This window comes from Gobius niger (assembly GCF_951799975.1).
Source record: "Gobius niger genome assembly, chromosome: 10".
NCBI classification, from domain to species: domain Eukaryota; kingdom Metazoa; phylum Chordata; class Actinopteri; order Gobiiformes; family Gobiidae; genus Gobius; species Gobius niger.
In genome coordinates, this window is record NC_136861.1 from 6,148,051 (window position 1) to 6,165,642 (window position 17,592).

At 44.0% G+C, this 17,592-nt stretch overlaps 1 protein-coding gene across 1 annotated transcript in view; it reads right to left on the reverse strand.

The window, feature by feature from the left end:
* The window catches only part of LOC306969110 (uncharacterized protein), a 28,238-nt gene extending 11,036 nt beyond the window's left edge, over nt 1–17,202 (reverse strand). The window contains exons 1-10 of the mRNA XM_079564712.1: nt 16,813–17,202; nt 8,352–8,459; nt 8,194–8,265; nt 7,102–7,185; nt 6,852–7,011; nt 5,424–5,625; nt 5,372–5,382; nt 5,120–5,205; nt 1,087–1,209; nt 274–342 (exon numbers count right to left, since the gene is read on the reverse strand). Coding sequence (XP_079420838.1) covers nt 274–342; nt 1,087–1,209; nt 5,120–5,205; nt 5,372–5,382; nt 5,424–5,625; nt 6,852–7,011; nt 7,102–7,185; nt 8,194–8,265; nt 8,352–8,459; nt 16,813–17,073 — 1,176 coding nt within the window. The 5' untranslated portion in view covers nt 17,074–17,202. The remainder of the gene's footprint in view (nt 1–273; nt 343–1,086; nt 1,210–5,119; nt 5,206–5,371; nt 5,383–5,423; nt 5,626–6,851; nt 7,012–7,101; nt 7,186–8,193; nt 8,266–8,351; nt 8,460–16,812) is intronic.
* Between the last annotated feature and the right edge of the window lie 390 nt (nt 17,203–17,592).

The following is a 17,592-nucleotide window of genomic DNA, read 5'->3' on the forward strand; positions in this document are numbered from 1 at the left end:
AGCAGCAGTTAAGTATTATTTTTCATTATGTCAGTGAATGCATTGGTGTTGTTCACCCTATTTAGAGGGTTCCTATTGGGCAAAAATGTTGTTTACCGATCACTGGAATAAAGGGCTTTCATTGTTTGTTCCACACTCGTCACAGAAGCACACTCATGAAGTCTGTACTGATTGACTGGGCAGAAAAATGGTCTGCACACTGTGGGTGAGTGAATACTTTTGGTAATGGCTGGAGCTTTAAAGTGAAGAACAATGTAGTGTCACGACACTTACGATCTCCGTTTCCACCATGTTTTTGTCGGCTTTCTTCAACTCAAGCTCCTCTGTCGTCTTGTACAGCTCCTGTCAAACAAACTCGAGTATATTAATGCATGTGTAGCAGAGTGCTAACTACTCTGCCAGTCTCCTGAATCTGTCCAGTCGACCCTCGTGCTCTTTGTTTTCATTAACCCCTTACCTCCCACCTGAACCGAGCACATTTTCTCCACTTTGGCTTTACCCTAGTCCAAAAGCTTCTGGGAAAAAAGCTGTGAAAATAGCAACAAAACTGAGACGAAAACAATGATGGAAATGTGACAAAAAAGTGAGAAAACACTGACAAAAAAGTGACGAAAAATTGATGAAAAAGTGGCAAAAATGTCACAAGAAATTGACAAAAAATTGAAGAAAAAATGACAAAAATGTGGCAAAAAAATTACAAAAAAAATGACAAAAATGTGACAAAAAAATGACAAATATTTGATAAAAAAATTGATGATAAAATGACAAAAATGTGAAAAAAAAAGACAAAAAAAATGACAAAAATGTGACAAAAAAATTACAAAAAATTGATAAAAATTTGGAAAAAAAAATACAAAAAATTAATGAAAAAATGACAAAAATGTGACAAAAAATGACAAAAAAGTTACAAAAATGAGTTGAACACCCAACAAAAAAATGATTGAAAATAAATCGGATGTCGTGAGGAAAAAGATCCTCTCGGTTCAGGCGGGACTTAAGAGGTTAAAGGTACATTGAAATCTCTGACCCCGTGAGCATCATCTCCTCAGTGAAGCTCCTCTTGTTGCAGCTGCTGTAGTGAAATACCTCGATGTGTGTCTGCTTCTGCCGGTTGTCCTCGTGTAAACATCTGGTGGTGTCGTGCAGTTTCTGGCACTCGCTCTGAAGATGGAGGATGGCCTTCTGCACGCCGCTGACCAGCTGAGCGCTCTGACAAAACAAGGCCCAGGCAAAATCAAACATGGCTGACTGTACAGACCTTCCTGCAGAGGGTAATTTGAGTCAACATCCGCATGGAGTTGAGCAGGAGACGTCCCGTCAAAAAAATAAACCTAGATTTGTAATAAAATAAAATGTATTTTGATCTATTCATTGGGTGAAATGGTGCACGGTGTAGTTTTAAGTCCCCTTATTATTTCCCTTAGACGGCACTTTGACGAACCGCTGTCACATACAAATACTATTCACCTAGTTCAGACCTCTAAATCCCTCTCCCTCAGCCCTGCTTGTCCCTGTGCCTTGCCTGGCCTTCGCTCCCTGTGGCAGACTGTTGCTGCAGAAGTGCGTTGACAGCGTCCTGTATCTGCTCGTGTTCCTGGAAGAGCAGGCTGAGTCGGGAGCCCAGGCTGAGCGCCGAGTGTCTGAACCCGGACAGCTCGGAGCCCTCCTCCGCGGGGCCCTCCTGGAGGCTCAGCTGAGACGTCAGCGACACCATCATCTGCTGCAGCATCCCGCGCAGAGCGTCCAACTGGGGCAAGAACACACCGCACTGTCTACACTGCACTTTACATCCGAGTTTAACTGGTCATAACACGGATCAAGACAAAGCAGCAACTACAGCAGCATCTGACACTGATGTGCATTCATCTTAACTCTGGAAAATGATCTAATTTTAGTTTTCCTGCATCCTTGTCTGTAACTCTGTTTGTCTCTGGTCAGACCTGGTCCTGCAGGCTCTGGTTGGTGCCCTCAGCCGCTGCCTGCACTCTGTCCCTGAGCTCGTTCACACTGGCCTCTACAGACTGGAGCCGCGCCCTGAGACAGATACAACACATTCTCCAAGGTGAACACAATCAATGCATAAAAGGAAAATGGAACTCGAAATTAATCTATCCATTTGCTCCAGCTTTATCCAGGGCCCCAGGCATTTCTTCCAGCTCTTGTTTGTTTATTTGTATACTTTATTGTCCCCATAGGGAAATTTGTCCTCTGCATTTAACCCATCCTTCAATGCCGCTGGGGCAACCCGCAAGGAGCAGTGGTCGACGGCAGTGCCGCGCCCGGGGACCCATCTCCATGATGTGGAGCCAGACTGATGGTCAGAATCACCTGGCAGGAGGATTCACCTATTGCACATGTTTTTAGTGGTAGGGGAAACCGGAATACCCGGAGGAAACCTACTCAGACACGGGGAGAACATGCAAACTCCACACAGAAAGGCCCCGTCCTGGTGGGAATTGAACCCAGGACCTTCTAGCTGTGAAGCAGAGGCGCTAACCGCTGCACTACCGTGTCTGCTGGGGGGTCCTGGTGCGTTTTCAGGCCACAGAGAGACACAGGCTCTCCTATGTGTCCTGGGTCTCCATGGGGGCCTCATCCCAATAAGACATGACTGGAGCCCCTCTCCAGGGAGGCATCCGGAACAGATAACTGAGCCACCTCATCTGGCTCCTTGATGTAAAGGAGCAGCAGCTCTACTCTGAGCTCCTCACCCTGTGTGTCACCCTATGAAGGTGAGTAAGTGCAACCGGTAGATCCACGTTCTTGTTCTTTCGGTCATGACCCAGATCTCATAACCATAGGTGAGGGTCAAGAGCTTAACCTTCTGACTCAGGTCCCCCTTCACCACAACAGTCAGTTACAGCAACCGCATCACAGACAGTGAGGGGATGAGGCGGCGAGGAAGCACCGGGACGCACGGAGGGGAATCCAAAACCAACACAGCTGTCATGGTGACAGCTATCGCCACAAACTATCGCCACTAACTCTCCTCCGTCCGCCGTTTGTTTCCTCTGAAGGCGAGATTTCCCGTCTGACCTGGGATTGTTGGTGAGTGACATGGGTTTTGTGTGTGATGTGTTGATTTTGTCGTATGTGGCTGCACACCACACACTGTACGATCAAAACTGTTAGACCCTTGATTTTTTTTCGCTATGTGTGGTATCTCTAAGGTATGGAAAAATGTCTTCCCACAAAGATCCACAAACTCCTGTGACCCCTGAAGCACCCGATGGAGAGTGTAGAGCTCTTCGTGGCTTCTAATTCTTTTAAATGTAAACTACTCCTCTGGGCCTGTGCGTTACCTGAGCTGGCTGACCACCTTTTTGAGTCCGTTCACTTCGGTCCGGAGCAGATCCGGGCCTGCGCTCCACTGTCGTTCCATCTGTGGCTCATGACCCGAGTCCAGACTTGGATCTTTCTCGAGGCCTCTCTCTGACTTCTTCTTCTGGTCCATCCCTTGGCGACTCTCCAAACCGCTCTTTACCTTCTTCTGGTCCAGCACCGGGCTCTTTTCAGTGTCCGTCTGCAGATCCTGACCTGAGACCAGACCTTCCTGTTCCTCCTGGTCAGTCTCCTGGCCTGAACTCCCCTCTGGGTCGCTCTGTTGGTCTGACTCTGTCTCTTCTGTCCACTCTGCTCCCTGCTCCTCCTCCTCACTGTCCCTCCACTCTGAGCCCTCACTCTTAGACACAACGAGAACAAAAATCACTCAACCTCAATGTGACTAAAATGGCTACAAGTTTTGCTTTGTTGAGACTAAATAACTTTCACATTTGCTGTTACCGGTAGTGGAACTGGGCAATATTCACAACTATTTGCCTATTTATTTTTGATTACTTTGTAGACATCGGATACTCATTTTTTACATAATTAAAGCAGAAATATGTAACTTATGTAACTTTAGTACGTTAATAAATCCTTTTCGTTGTCACTTTGAGGGTAATACAAGTGTTAATGGTATGATTGGGTGGTCTTTCACCTCCTCCAGTGTCTCTGGACAGAAAACCACACTTGCAACTTTCCCTGTCTCCGACCTGGCAGCCCCAGTACACACTAATGAAAAACATCTCCCTCGCTGCACTGTTGCAATTGTCTACAAAATCATTTTTGGCTCAAATCTCTGAGGCCATGGCGGACAGGTAAGTCCTGACTGTATTCTGTCTACAGCAGGAGTGCCCAAAGTGGGACAGCGGGCCAAATATGGCCCGACGGGACAATTCCATTGGCCTGCCAGAGAGAGACCTACTTTTGCGCCACATCTGGTGAATACTAATACTAATACTAATACTAACGCTCTCCCATTCATTCTCAATGGTAAATATGGATGCAGTACACTTTTTGGCCACCAGCGTCAAATCTTTTCGCAAAGTTAAGGTAACACTGTTGTGGTTTCTGGGTGTTGTAACACATCAACTTTCCCAGTTTTCAACTTTTACTGGAAAAAAAAAAACTTATAATTGAATTTATGCTGAACTGACACTTCCAAAATTATCAAATGTGGCATTTTCTTTGAGTTAACAAATGAATGAGGTAAAGTCACTACTTAAGGCTACTGTAAAACTTGTCTACATTTTGCCCTATATTGCTACAATTGTTGATTTTATTCAACTAAAACTAGGATTTTGCCATAGTTATTTGTGTAGATATGATCAAAAGCAAATATATAGCAAAACATTTAAATAAAGTAACTATTATAATTTGCAGTTATTGTGTTTCACGCTGGACATCGCTGTGCTTGCCCCGTGACCCACAAGCACGTTTTTATTTTGGCCCTCAAAAGAGACAAAAGTTTGGGCACCCCTGGTCTACAGCTTTCAGGTTTTATTTGGCAAACAAGCAAAGCTAACTGTGGGCTAGCGCTACTTTAGCAGTATTTACAGCCAAGTTTGCGTGAAAAAAAAAAATCTCCATTGTATAATTGGGACACCTGCAGTGGAGCTTGTGGCAAAAGTTACTTAGTTCTGCTTTAAATTTGATCATTTTCCCAAGCCAACTGCATTGTCAGCGTTTTAGTTAGCGGACACCGTCTCCCCCCAGAGGTGAAGCACCCACGGGACCTCACAGACCTCTGGGACAGTCCGGAGGTACAGGAGTCTGTAGAGCGTCTCCTCTGACTGACCTTGTCACGCTCGCTGAGCAGGTCTCGCACCAGCGCCAACTGCTCGTCCAACTTCTCCTGCACTTCGTCAAACCTCTGCTCAGATCCTGCAGGAGACAAAACGACGGTGCTCATGACAATCTGGAAGACTTTTGACCCAACTGACGCCATTTAGAAATTTTACAAATCCTGAGAACTTTAGGGAAGAGAATACCTCTGTTATGGAGCAGCATTGTGAGTGAATACCTCTGTTACAGTATTGTGAGTGAATACCTCTGTCGTGGAGCAGTATTGTGAGTGAGTACCTCTGTCGTGGAGCAGGTGCTTGAGCTGCTGCAGCTCCTGATGCTCCCGGTTCCTCTCCAGGTCGAGGGCTGTGAGGCGCTCCTCCAGCTCGTCACAGCGCTGCTTCAGGCGGCCGATGTCCCTGAGCGCCTCCATGGTCTCCTGGCGCATCGAGGAGCTCCAGGCCATCCGGGACAGGCTGTGCAGGGGCGGGACAGGGGCGGGGCCGGAGGCCTGTGAGGCTGAAGGACAATCACAGTCACACAGATGACGTTCCTCAGGGGTCGGCAACATCAGGCCCGGGGGCCAAATCCGGCCCTCCAGCATAGAACCTTTGGCCCTCAAGATGATTTGGAGAAATATTATTATACAAATCAGAAGTACTTTAATCGTTTTAGAGTTTAATCTTAACCTCTTACCACCCGCCTAAACCAAATGCATTCTGTCCTCTTTGGCTATTATATAGGCCTGTGTAACACCTCATTTGAAAGCTAAGACCCACAAAACTGATCTTTTTCCTCGCGTTGTTGCTGTGTTGTCACCTTTTGTATGTTTTTTTTTTCTTTCTTATTTTTCATTTCGTTTTTGTCACTTTTTGTTGAGTTTTTGTCACATTTTTGTTGAGTTTTTTGTCACATTTTTGTTGAATTTTTGTCACATTTATGTTGAATTTTTGTCACATTTTTGTTGAATTTTTGTCACTTTTTGGTTGAGTTTTTTGTCACATTTATGTTGAATTTTTGTCACTTTTTAGTTGAGTTTTTTGTCACATTTTTGTTGAATTTTTGTCACATTTTTGTTGAATTTTTGTCACATTTTTGTTGAATTTTTGTCACTTTTTGGTTGAGTTTTTTGTCACATTTATGTTGAATTTTTGTCACATTTTTGTTGAATTTTTGTCACATTTTTGTTGAATTTTTGTCACATTTTTGTTGAATTTTTGTCATATTTTTGTTGAATTTTTGTCACTTTTTGGTTGAGTTTTTGTCACATTTTTAAAAAATGTTGTCACATTTTTTGTTGAATTTTTGTCACATTTTTGTTGCGTTTACATCCTTGTTTTCTTCTCATTTTTTGTGGCTATTTTGGTGCTTTTTTCCCCAAAAAGCTTTTTGATTAGGGTAAAGCCAAACTGGAGGAAATGGGATCCGTTCAGGTGGGAGTTAAGAGGTTAAATGAGGCGTTACACCTATAGGCTGTAAGCTCCAGTTGAGAAGCTTCTAGATTTAGGTAAAGCTGAACTGGAGAAGATGTGCTTGTTTAAGGCAGGGGTTAAGCACTGTAAAAATGTGAGAAACTCTGTCAATTACTTACAACTTTCCAAACAGGAAACACCAAATGAGGTCATAAATTATCCACAGCACTGGCAATTGTAGAAAATGGTGCTTTACTTTAGGTTCGGCCCTTGGGCCTTTTACAATAAAGAAAATCGGCCTCCACCAAGCAAACCTGCCGACCCCTGCCCTACCTTCTTGGGTTATTTCCGCTGCTGCCACCGAGTCGTCAGCAGATCGTGTTTTTGATGGAGAAGAAGAGGAGGAGAAGGAAGTGTCTGAAGAATCCAGAACCGTATTTGGGTCGTCTCCATCTTTCTTTTCTCTCTTTACGTCTTTGGTCAAAACGAGGCCCTGGAGAAGCGACATTCACAACATGAAAGACGACCTTCCACATCTGGAAAAACCACAGATCCAACAGGGTCTGATAAACTCCCTCCAAACCTGTTGTAGGTTCTCTCGCTCTGTGATCAGGGCAGACTTCATGGCCTCCCACGTCACGTAGCGCTCGTCCTCCTCTGAGCCCTTCTGCGCGGAAAGAGCAAGAACATGAGCGGATATAACAGTTTATTTATGTCTTCTGATGCTACTTTACACATATGAGGGATGATATTTTAACCTCTTAACTCCCGCCTGAAACGAGAGGATCTTTTTCCTCACGTCATCAGATTTTTTTTTCCATCATTTTTTTGTTGGGTGTTCAACTCCTTTTTGTAGCTTTGTCATTTTTTTTGTAATCTTTTGTCACATCTTTGTCATTTTTTCGTCAATTTTTATCACAGTTTTGTCACATTTTTTTGGTCATTTTTTGTCACATTTTTTTCATTTTGTCGTCAATTTTTTTAATCAAATTTTGGTAATTTTTTTGTCACATTTTTGTGAAGCAGAAGATTGTCAGAATGTCTCTGCTGAAGTCATTTCACTACAGAGCGCCTGATTTTACGATTTAGATTTCCAAATCATTTGTTTTTAAAAGCAAGAATTAATTGAATTAATTTGATTTATCGCCCCCTCCTGGAACCGCCACCTTAACGTGGTGGAGGGTTTGAGCGCCTGAATGATCCTGGAGCTCTGTTGTCGGGGGCTTGGTGCCCCTGGTAGGGTCTCCCATGGCAAACAGGTCCTAGGTGACCTCTCATGAGAGACCCTCATGAGAGGTCCTTGGTCTCTCATGAGGGTCTCTCATCAGAAGCCCCTCATGAGAGACCAACAGGCCCGCTTTGAACCATGAGGCCGTCCTTCTGTGGACCCACCACCTGCAGGAGGAGCCATAGGGGCTGGTGCAATGTGATATGGGCAGCTCCAACTGCTGCCCCCACGACCCGGCAACGGAAAAGTGGAAGAAAATGGATGGATGGATGGTTGGATGATTTATCGCCCAGACCTAGTCCTGAATAAATCAGCCCGTTGCCTCTAAAGCGCCCCCTGCTGTCACAGTTCAACACTGACACATTTTACAGTTTAGAAGCAGTGCATTATGGGCATCGGCCAATCAAAATCCTCTCAGGTGGTGTTTGAGAGTGTGGCTGCACTGACCTGCTCCAGAGCCTCCACTCTTTGGCTGAGAACCTCCACCGTTTTGACGCACTCAGACTGGACGGCAGCCGCCTGCAACACAGCACAGGCTCATGACTGTGAATCTACTGGGATTCCTGTTTGTTTGAATGATGTTGAGGTGAAGTAGCAGTTCTGACCTTGTCCTGTTGGTGGCGCACTTCCTTCACGCTGTCCTGAAGTTGCTCGCTCTCTTTCTGAATCCTGTGAATCAGCTCTGAAAGCTGTCGCTCGTCGCCCACTGTCTCCTGAGCGGGAAAGTCCACACATTATTTATGAGTTATTGGACAAAAGTGAATTATTTAAAGCCTCAGGACGTTCCTGTCGGCAACATCACCCCATTCACACAAAAGGAATTTAAACTTTTTTGTTCAGCTGGGAGAATTTCAATATTCTAAAGCAAATTGAACACAATGGGAAACTTTTGAACAAAAAAAATGAGAAAAATTTAAACCAAAACTGGAGCTGTATTTTTTTACTACTTTCACTGGACTTTTACAGGAAATTTAGGAGGAAAGCCAGTGGGAATCCAATCTAATGTTGGTTTGTTTTTAATTTGATATAGACTTTTTTTCATTGTATGTGATTTTGATGTGATGAAACAGATTAAGTTGTTTATTTAGTAGTAGAAAGTACAAATAAATGTGAGTACGTGCTACTAATAACATAAAAAACGTGATAGATCGTTCCTACCTGTACGGCAACACGGTGGGGGCAAACCCTCTTCTTGGTTGTAAGTCAGTTTTATTGACTGTACATTGATACAGCGCCACCTACTGTTCTGGAGGGTGAGTTATTAGGCTTAAAATGGGACAAAATATGGGGCCAACTTTGTCTTTGGCGCCTTTATCGAAATGTAGTGGAGTAGAAGTAGTAAAGTAGTAAAGTACAGATCCTCAAAAATTATATAGTGAAATTAATATTATTTTATATTATACTATACGTCTTAAAACACTTTGAAATTACGTTGTAAATGACGTAAATGTCCAGACAGGAGCGCTCATTTGCAGACTGCACATGAGAAAAGAGAATTTAAAAAAGAAAATATTTCAAAAAGCTCTTTCATTTCCTCTGCTGTGTGCGGAGTCAATAAACCCTTTTGCCATTTCAGGCTCGTCGTCGTAGAGACTCGCTGACCCCTGACCCCGGTCTCATCTCATTAGCTCAGCGTTAGCTTAGCGTTAATGACAAACCGTGGGCGGGACGTGTCGGGGCTTGTGCGCTCTGGGAATGGCTAACAGAGGGTCAGTGAACGCACCACGGGCCGCGCTACGCAAACACAGGTTCATTCAGTTAAATAACCATCACAGAGGAGTGTGGACAGCTGGGTCTTAGCTTGTTAACCATTCAAAACAGCGATAAAAAAGAAAAAAAGAAAATGAGGATGTAAACACAACAAAAAAGCGCTAAAAAGTGACCAAAAAAAGCGACAAAAATGACAAAAACTCAACAAAAAGGTGAAAAAAGGGAAGCAAAAAAATGACAAAAATCCAGCAGAAAAAGACAAAAATCCAGCAAAAAAATGACAAAAAATCCAGCAAAAAAGTGACAAAAATCCAGCAAAAAAGTGACAAAAATCTAGCAAAAAAAATGACAGAAATCCAGCAAGAAATGACAAAAATCCAACAAAAAAGTGACAAAAATCCAGCAAAAAAGTGACAAAAATCCAACAAAAAAGTGACAAAAATCCAGCAAAAAAATGACAAAAATCCAGCTAAAAAAAGACAAAAATCCAGCAAAAATATGACAAAAATCCAGCAAAAACGTGACAAAAATACAGCAAAAAAAGACAAAAATACAGCAAAAAAAGACAAAAATACAGCAAAAAAGTGACAAAAATACAGCAAAAAAAGACAAAAATACAGCAAAAAAAGACAAAAATACAGCAAAAAAGTGACAAAAATACAGCAAAAAAAGACAAAAACACAGCAAAAAAATGACAAAAATACAGCAAAAAAAGACAAAAATACAGCAAAAAAAGACAAAAATCCAGCAAAAAAAATGACAAAAATCCAGCAAAAAGTGACAAAAATCCAGCAAAAAAATGTCAAAAATCCAGCAAAAAAGTGACAAAAATCCAGCAAAAAAGTAACAAAAATCCAGCAAAAAAGTAACAAAAATCCAGCAAATAAATGACAAAAATCCAGCAAAAAAGTGACAAAAATCCAGCAAAAAAATGACAAAAATAAAGCAAAAGAAAGACAAAAATCCAGCAGAAAAGTAATAAAAAAGTGACAAAAACACATAAGGGAAATAAAAACTGACGACAATGGCAAAGAGGAGAGAATGCATTTGGTTTTGGCGGGTGGTAAGAGGTTAATGGGAATAGTGAAAAGAGAAAAGGTGCTGAATTGTCCCAAAGCTGCCATTCCAAGTGTATGTCCTCTTTCAGGAGGCAGTGAAGAAAAGAAATCTGCAGTGAAAAGATATCAAAAGTGAAAAAGTTGACACCAGTGCGTATTTGATCTTTCAGTGAAACATTTATATGGTTAGTCTGGTAAGTGAGTGATTTTCCTCAGGTGCTCTGTGGAGCGGGTCACACTGTTTTTAACCTCTTAACTCCCTCCTGAACCAAGAGGATCTTTTTCCTCACATCATCAGATTTTTTTGTTGGGTATTCAACACATTTTTGTAACTTTTTTGTCATTTTTTCTGCAATTTTTATCACATTTTTTGTCATTTTTTTGGTAATTTTTTTGCAATTTTTTGTCAATTTTTTTTTACTTTTTTGGTCAATTTTTTATCACGTTTTTTGTCATTTTTTTGTTACATTTTGGTCATTTTTTGGTCCATTTTTTGTCACATTTTGTCACATTTTTGTAATTTTATGGTAATTTTTTTTATCACATCTTTGCCACTTTTTCATCAATTTTTCGTCACTTTTTTCACACTTTTTGTCACATTTCCATCATTGTTTTCGTCTCAGTTTTGTTGCTATTTTCACAGCTTCTTTCCAGAAGCTTTTGGACTGGGGTAAAGCCAAACTGGAGAAAATGTGCTCGGTTCAGGTGGGAGGTAAGGGGTTAATGCAGGCTAGCTGATACCATAGAAATGCACTAGCCTTGCACTAGCCTCGCGCCACGTAGCTCTTCAAACATAAGAACTGCATGAATTACCAAAAAAATATATCTCCAGAATCAGGACTGAACTGAGAGAACACAAGCCATAAGTAACTCCAGGGGGCGCAGTGTTTGATAAATGGAGGAAAGTCCCTGTGGTTCATGACCTGAGTCTGCAGATGATTGACTCACAGCAGGAGGCCGACACTTCACTCACAGTGGCAAGATAATGGGCTTAAGCTAATGCCTCAACCATAAACTAGGAAAGGTTATGCACAGACGGGTAATGGAGCTTCCTAAACTGTTCCCAATATCATTTTGATGATGATGATGTAAGGAACTATCAAACAGCTCGTCTGAGGAGTCTGTGGACTGAGTGAAGGGGGTCGCGTGAGGTCAGGGTTAATCCGCCGCGGTGCCCTGAGTTTTGTCTGACAGGACATGAATGATTCAGGCGGCACCACTGTGGACCTGCGCAGGCTATTCATGCGGCGCTCTGTGGGGGGCGGATTACTCATCTCTGCCCCGACAGTGCCACATCTCTGCTTTGAACTTGTTACTGCCCCAACTATGCCCGGTTAATGCCTCATCTCTTCCCTTGTTACTGCCCCAATCTCTGCCCTGTTACTGCCCCATCTCTGCTCTGTTACAGCCCCATATCTGCCCTGTTACAGCCCCATATCTGCCCTGTTACTGCCCCATCTCTGCCCTGTTACTGCCCCATATCTGCCCTGTTACTGCCACATCTCTGCCCTGTTACTGCCCCATCTCTGCCCTGTTACTGTCCCATATCTGCCCTGTTACAGCCCCATATCTGCCCTGTTACTGCCCCATCTCTGCCCTGTTACTGCCCCATATCTGCCCTGTTACTGCCACATCTCTGCCCTGTTACTGCCCCATCTCTGCCCTGTTACTGCCTCATCTCTGCCCTGTTACTGCCCCATCTCTGCCCTGTTACTGCCCCATATCTGCCCTGTTACTGCCCCATATCTGCCCTGTTACTGCCCCATCTCTGCCCTGTTACTGCCCCATATCTGCCCTGTTACTGCCCCATCTCTGCCCTGTTACTGCCTCATCTCTGCCCTGTTACTGCCCCATCTCTGCCCTGTTACTGCCCCATATCTGCCCTGTTACTGCCCCATATCTGCCCTGTTACTGCCCCATCTCTGCCCTGTTACTGCCTTATATCTGCCCTGTTACTGCCCCATCTCTGCCCTGTTACTGCCCCATCTCTGCCCTGTTACTGCCTCATCTCTGCTCTGTTACTGCCTCATCTCTGCCCTGTTACTGCCCCATCTCTGCCCTGTTACTGTCCCATATCCGCCCTGTTACTGCCCCATATCTGCCCTGTTACTGCCCCATCTCTGCCCTGTTACTGCCTCATCTCTGCTCTGTTACTGCCTCATCTCTGCCCTGTTACTGCCCCATCTCTGCCCTGTTACTGTCCCATATCCGCCCTGTTACTGCCCCATATCTGCTCTGTTACTGCCCCATCTCTGCTCTGTTACTGCCCCATATCTGCTCTGTTACTGCCCCATCTCTGCCCTGTTACTGCCCCATATCTGCTCTGTTACTGCCCCATCTCTGCCCTGTTACTGTCCCATATCCGCCCTGTTACTGCCCCATATCCGCCCTGTTACTGCCCCATATCTGCCCTGTTACTGCCCCATATCTGCTCTGTTACTGCCCCATCTCTGCCCTGTTACTGCCCCATTTCTGCCCTTTTACTGCCCCATATCTGCCCTGTTACTGCCCCATATCTGCTCTGTTACTGCCCCATCTCTGCCCTGTTACTGCCTCATCTCTGCCCCATTACAACCCCATCTCTGCCCTGTTACTGCCTCATCTCTGCTCTGTTACTGCCTCATCTCTGCCCTGTTACTGCCCCATCTCTGCCCTGTTACTGTCCCATATCTGCCCTGTTACTGCCCCATCTCTGCCCTGTTACTGCCCCATCTCTGCCCTGTTACAGCCCCATATCTGCTCTGTTACTGTCCCATCTCTGCCCTGTTACTGCCCCATCTCTGCCCTGTTACTGCCTCATCTCTGCCCTGTTACTGCCCCATCTCTGCCCTGTTACTGTCCAATCTCTGCCCTGTTACTGCCCCATTTCTGCCCCATTAAAACCCCATTTCTGCCCCATTAAAACCCCATTTCTGCTCTGTTACAGCCCCATCTCTGCCCTGTTACAGCCCCATCTCTGCCTCATCTCTGCCCTGTTACAGCCCCATCTCTGCCCTGTTACTGCCCCATTTCTGCCCTGTTACAGCCCCATTTCTGCCCTTTTACTGCCCCATCTCTGCCCTGTTACAGCCCCATCTCTGCCCCGTTACTGCCCCATTTCTGCCCTGTTACAGCCCCATCTCTGCCTCATCTCTGCCCTGTTACTGCCTCATCTCTTCCCTTTTACTGTCCCATTTCTGCCCTGTTACTGCCCCATTTCTGCCCTTTTACAGCCCCATTTCTGCCCTTTTACTGCCCCATTTCTGCCCTTTTACAGCCCCATTTCTGCCCCATTACAACCCCATCTCTGCCCTGTTACTGCCCCATCTCTGCCCTGTTACTGCCTCATCTCTGCCCTGTTACTGCCCCATCTCTGCCCTGTTACTGTCCAATCTCTGCCCTGTTACTGCCCCATCTCTGCCCTGTTACTGCCCCATTTCTGCCCCATTAAAACCCCATTTCTGCTCTGTTACAGCCCCATCTCTGCCCTGTTACAGCCCCATCTCTGCCCTGTTACAGCCCCATCTCTGCCTCATCTCTGCCCTGTTACAGCCCCATCTCTGCCCTGTTACAGCCCCATCTCTGCCCTGTTACTGCCCCATTTCTGCCCTGTTACAGCCCCATTTCTGCCCTTTTACTGCCCCATCTCTGCCCTGTTACAGCCCCATCTCTGCCCCATCTCTGCCCTGTTACTGCCCCATTTCTGCCCTGTTACAGCCCCATCTCTGCCTCATCTCTGCCCTGTTACTGCCTCATCTCTTCCCTTTTACTGTCCCATTTCTGCCCTGTTACTGCCCCATTTCTGCCCTTTTACAGCCCCATTTCTGCCCTTTTACAGCCCCATTTCTGCCCTTTTACTGCCCCATATATGGATTGATCCTGACCCTGGACCGGCGTCAGCTCAAACGGACCAGTTTAAACGTGAGTAATTATCTTTTATCTTTGTGAGTGAAACCTGAACGTGGCCCAGGGGCGATCTGAGAGAGGCCTTTGTGCTGTCATCAGCGGCTTAACACCGCCATGACACGTCTAGAGCTTCAAAGACCGAGACGAGAGAGGACAGGGACCGGACGGGGGACAACAACTCCATGACACTCCACACACTACTGGGACAATCCGCAAAACGGTAAAAATGTTCAGCATAATCTCTGTGCGTAAAGTCAAATTATTGTCCTCCATAAAGGTGTGCAAAACAGCTGATATTACACAGTGGAATGCATAAGTACACCACTTTAACTTTTCCACATTTTGCCATACTATGGACCATAAATTTAAATACATTTAATTGAGTGGCTAGAGCAAGACATTTTTTAAAGAAAGCCATGAGAAATCCCGTTTTGCTGTTTGCAAGCAACAGAAAACAGGACTTCTTATGGTTTTCTTTTAAAAATGTCACTCTGCCATGAGGCCAGATGTGTGCAGTGTAATAGTTTCCCCCACCTGAGCTGTGTCTCTCTGCAGTTCATCCAGGGTCATCAGAGGCTTCTTGGTAACAGCTGTGATCAGTGCTGTCCTTGTTCGGTCAGTGAGTTTAGGAGGACGGCCGGGTCTTGGTAGGTTTGCAGTGATGTCATACTCTTTATGGTCCATAATGTGGCAAAATGTCGAAAACCACTGTATATAAAATCATGTGTGTGATGTTGGTCAATGGAAATATCCGGTTTGTGAATCCATAAGTACAGCATTTGTCAATTTTCTCAAGTTTCTCTCCCTATAGAGTAACAAAGGTTGGGTTAGCGTCATTCTCTAATGTAGGTGATGATTTCAGTTGGTAGAAACACAGTTTCAGACAGATATTGTATGTCCAAAAATAAAATGTCCAAAAGTGATTGGATTCACAAACCTGACACATTCATCTTATGGCTAAAAATAATTTAGTCAATTTGAACATGTCTGCACTGGACGCCTTTAGGACTGTTTCTGTCTCTTGTAATAATAATGATGCATCGGTTTTATATAGCGCATTTCTGGACACTCAAAGACACTTTACATTGCATTAGTCATTCACTCCATACTTGGTGGTTGTAAGCTACTATTGTAGCCACAGCTGCCCTGGGGTAGACTGATGGAAGCGAGGCAACCGGTCTGCGCCATCAGCCCCTCCAACCACCACCACCACTCACTACATTGGCCAGGCTTCCTGGTGTTACCAAACGGTCTCCCATCCAAGCACCGACCAGGCCCTTCCCTTCCAAAGGCGGTGTGGTTCTTGTGGACAGGTCCAGCCGTTACAGAGATATTTCTGAGTAAATCTGCTTTAAGAAGAGTTTTTGAAGATCTCTAGTTTACTTGAATAATATTTGTGTAGATATCTCACTCTAATTCATTTTAAAGACAAATATAATACTGTCTACTCCACTACATTACATTAGTAATGTGTTTTGTTCATTGTAAAAGTCTTAAAATGCACACTCCAGAACAAGAGGTGGCGCTGTGCTGATGCACTGCCAATGTCGTGGATCACCAACAAGGAAGAAGGTTCGTCCCCGCCGCGGTGCCGTACGAGCAGTGAATTCGGGCGAATTTGACAACTTTTTACTTTTCACCAGTAGCATCTGTACTTTTACTCAAGTAATAAAATCAAGTACTTTGACAGTACTTTGGTTAGAGCCTATTTTTGTTTGGTTTGATTCTCTTTTAATACAATTTTAGTCATGATTTTTCCCTTTTAGACAAGTTTCAGCCCGGTCATGTTATAAATCTGGTTTTACTCAGAGAGCTGTTTTCTAAGGCGTTTGACCAAGATAGAAGTGAAAATCGAGTGCTGTATAAACCTCTTAACTCCCGCCTGAACCGAGACGATCTTTTTCCTCACGTTATCAGATTTTTTTCCATAATTTTTTTGTTGGATATTCAACTCATTTTTGTAACTTTTTTGTCATTTTTTAATGATTTTTTCTCATGTTTTTGTCATTTTTTTTGGTCAAATTTTAATCACATTTTTGTAAAAAAATTTGTCACTTTTTTGTCACATTTTTGTCTTTTTTTAATTTTTAGTCTTTTTTTGTCAAATTTTAATGACATTTTTGTAAAAAATGTTGTCACATTTTGTCACATTTTTGTATTTTTTGGGTCATTTTTTGTCAATTTCTTGCGACATTTTTGTGACATTTTTGCCACTTTTTCATCCATTTTTCGTCACTTTTTGTCAATGTTTTCTCACTTTTTTGTCACATTTCCATCATTGTTTTCGTCTCAGTTTTGTTGCTTTTTCACAGCTTTTTTCCAGGAGCTTTTGGACTGGGGTAAAGCCAAACTGGAGAAAATGTGCTCGGTTCAGGTGGGAGTTAAGGGGTTAAACACCTGGTTGAGCACCTACCTGAGCAGCGCCTGGCCCGGTCCCGCGGCTCTCCCTGCCCTCTGGGTCTCCTGTGGCGGGCTGACCCTCCGCTCTCGGCCGCTCCAGGCTGCTCTCCTCCGGGTTCGTGTCGCTCCAGCACACGGTGACGTCGCGGAGGTCCATCTGCCTCAGGAGGCTGAGGAGCAGGGTGTACATGGCCCTGAAGTTCACCGCCCCCTGCCCGGGAGAACTGATGGACAAGTTTAACAACTCGTACAGGGTGATATTTTCAGTCGCCATTTTGGTATTTACGGGGAAAAAACTGTAATAACTGAAATAAAGCGATGTAACGGCCGGGCGGTCACCGGTTACTCCCTGTAAATGTCCGCAACTCTCCAGGAAATCAGCAGAAAAATCACAAAAACGATCACGCAAAATTAAAATAAAGTGATGAATGTTCAGTTATTCTTCAAAAAGGGTTGATAAACACTTCAGCATCTTAACTTCTCGCTGTTCTTTCTCCAGTGTTTGAAAAATTGTGTCCAAACTAGGAAAGAAAATGTTCTCAGTAGCCGCGGTCAAGCTAACTGTTGCTACCGGAAGTGAACGCTTCACAATAAAAGCCCGATTCAAAATCACTAAAACTAATATAAACCGATGTAATTTCACTATTGCAGCTCTTGTGCGAGTTTTGCACCAAAATGAAGGTGATATTTATATTATATATATACATATTGTAGTCGATCCAAGCTTCAAAGAAAAAAAAGGAAAAAAAAAAGAAACCAAAAAACTAAAATTTCATGTTGCATTATTCTACAA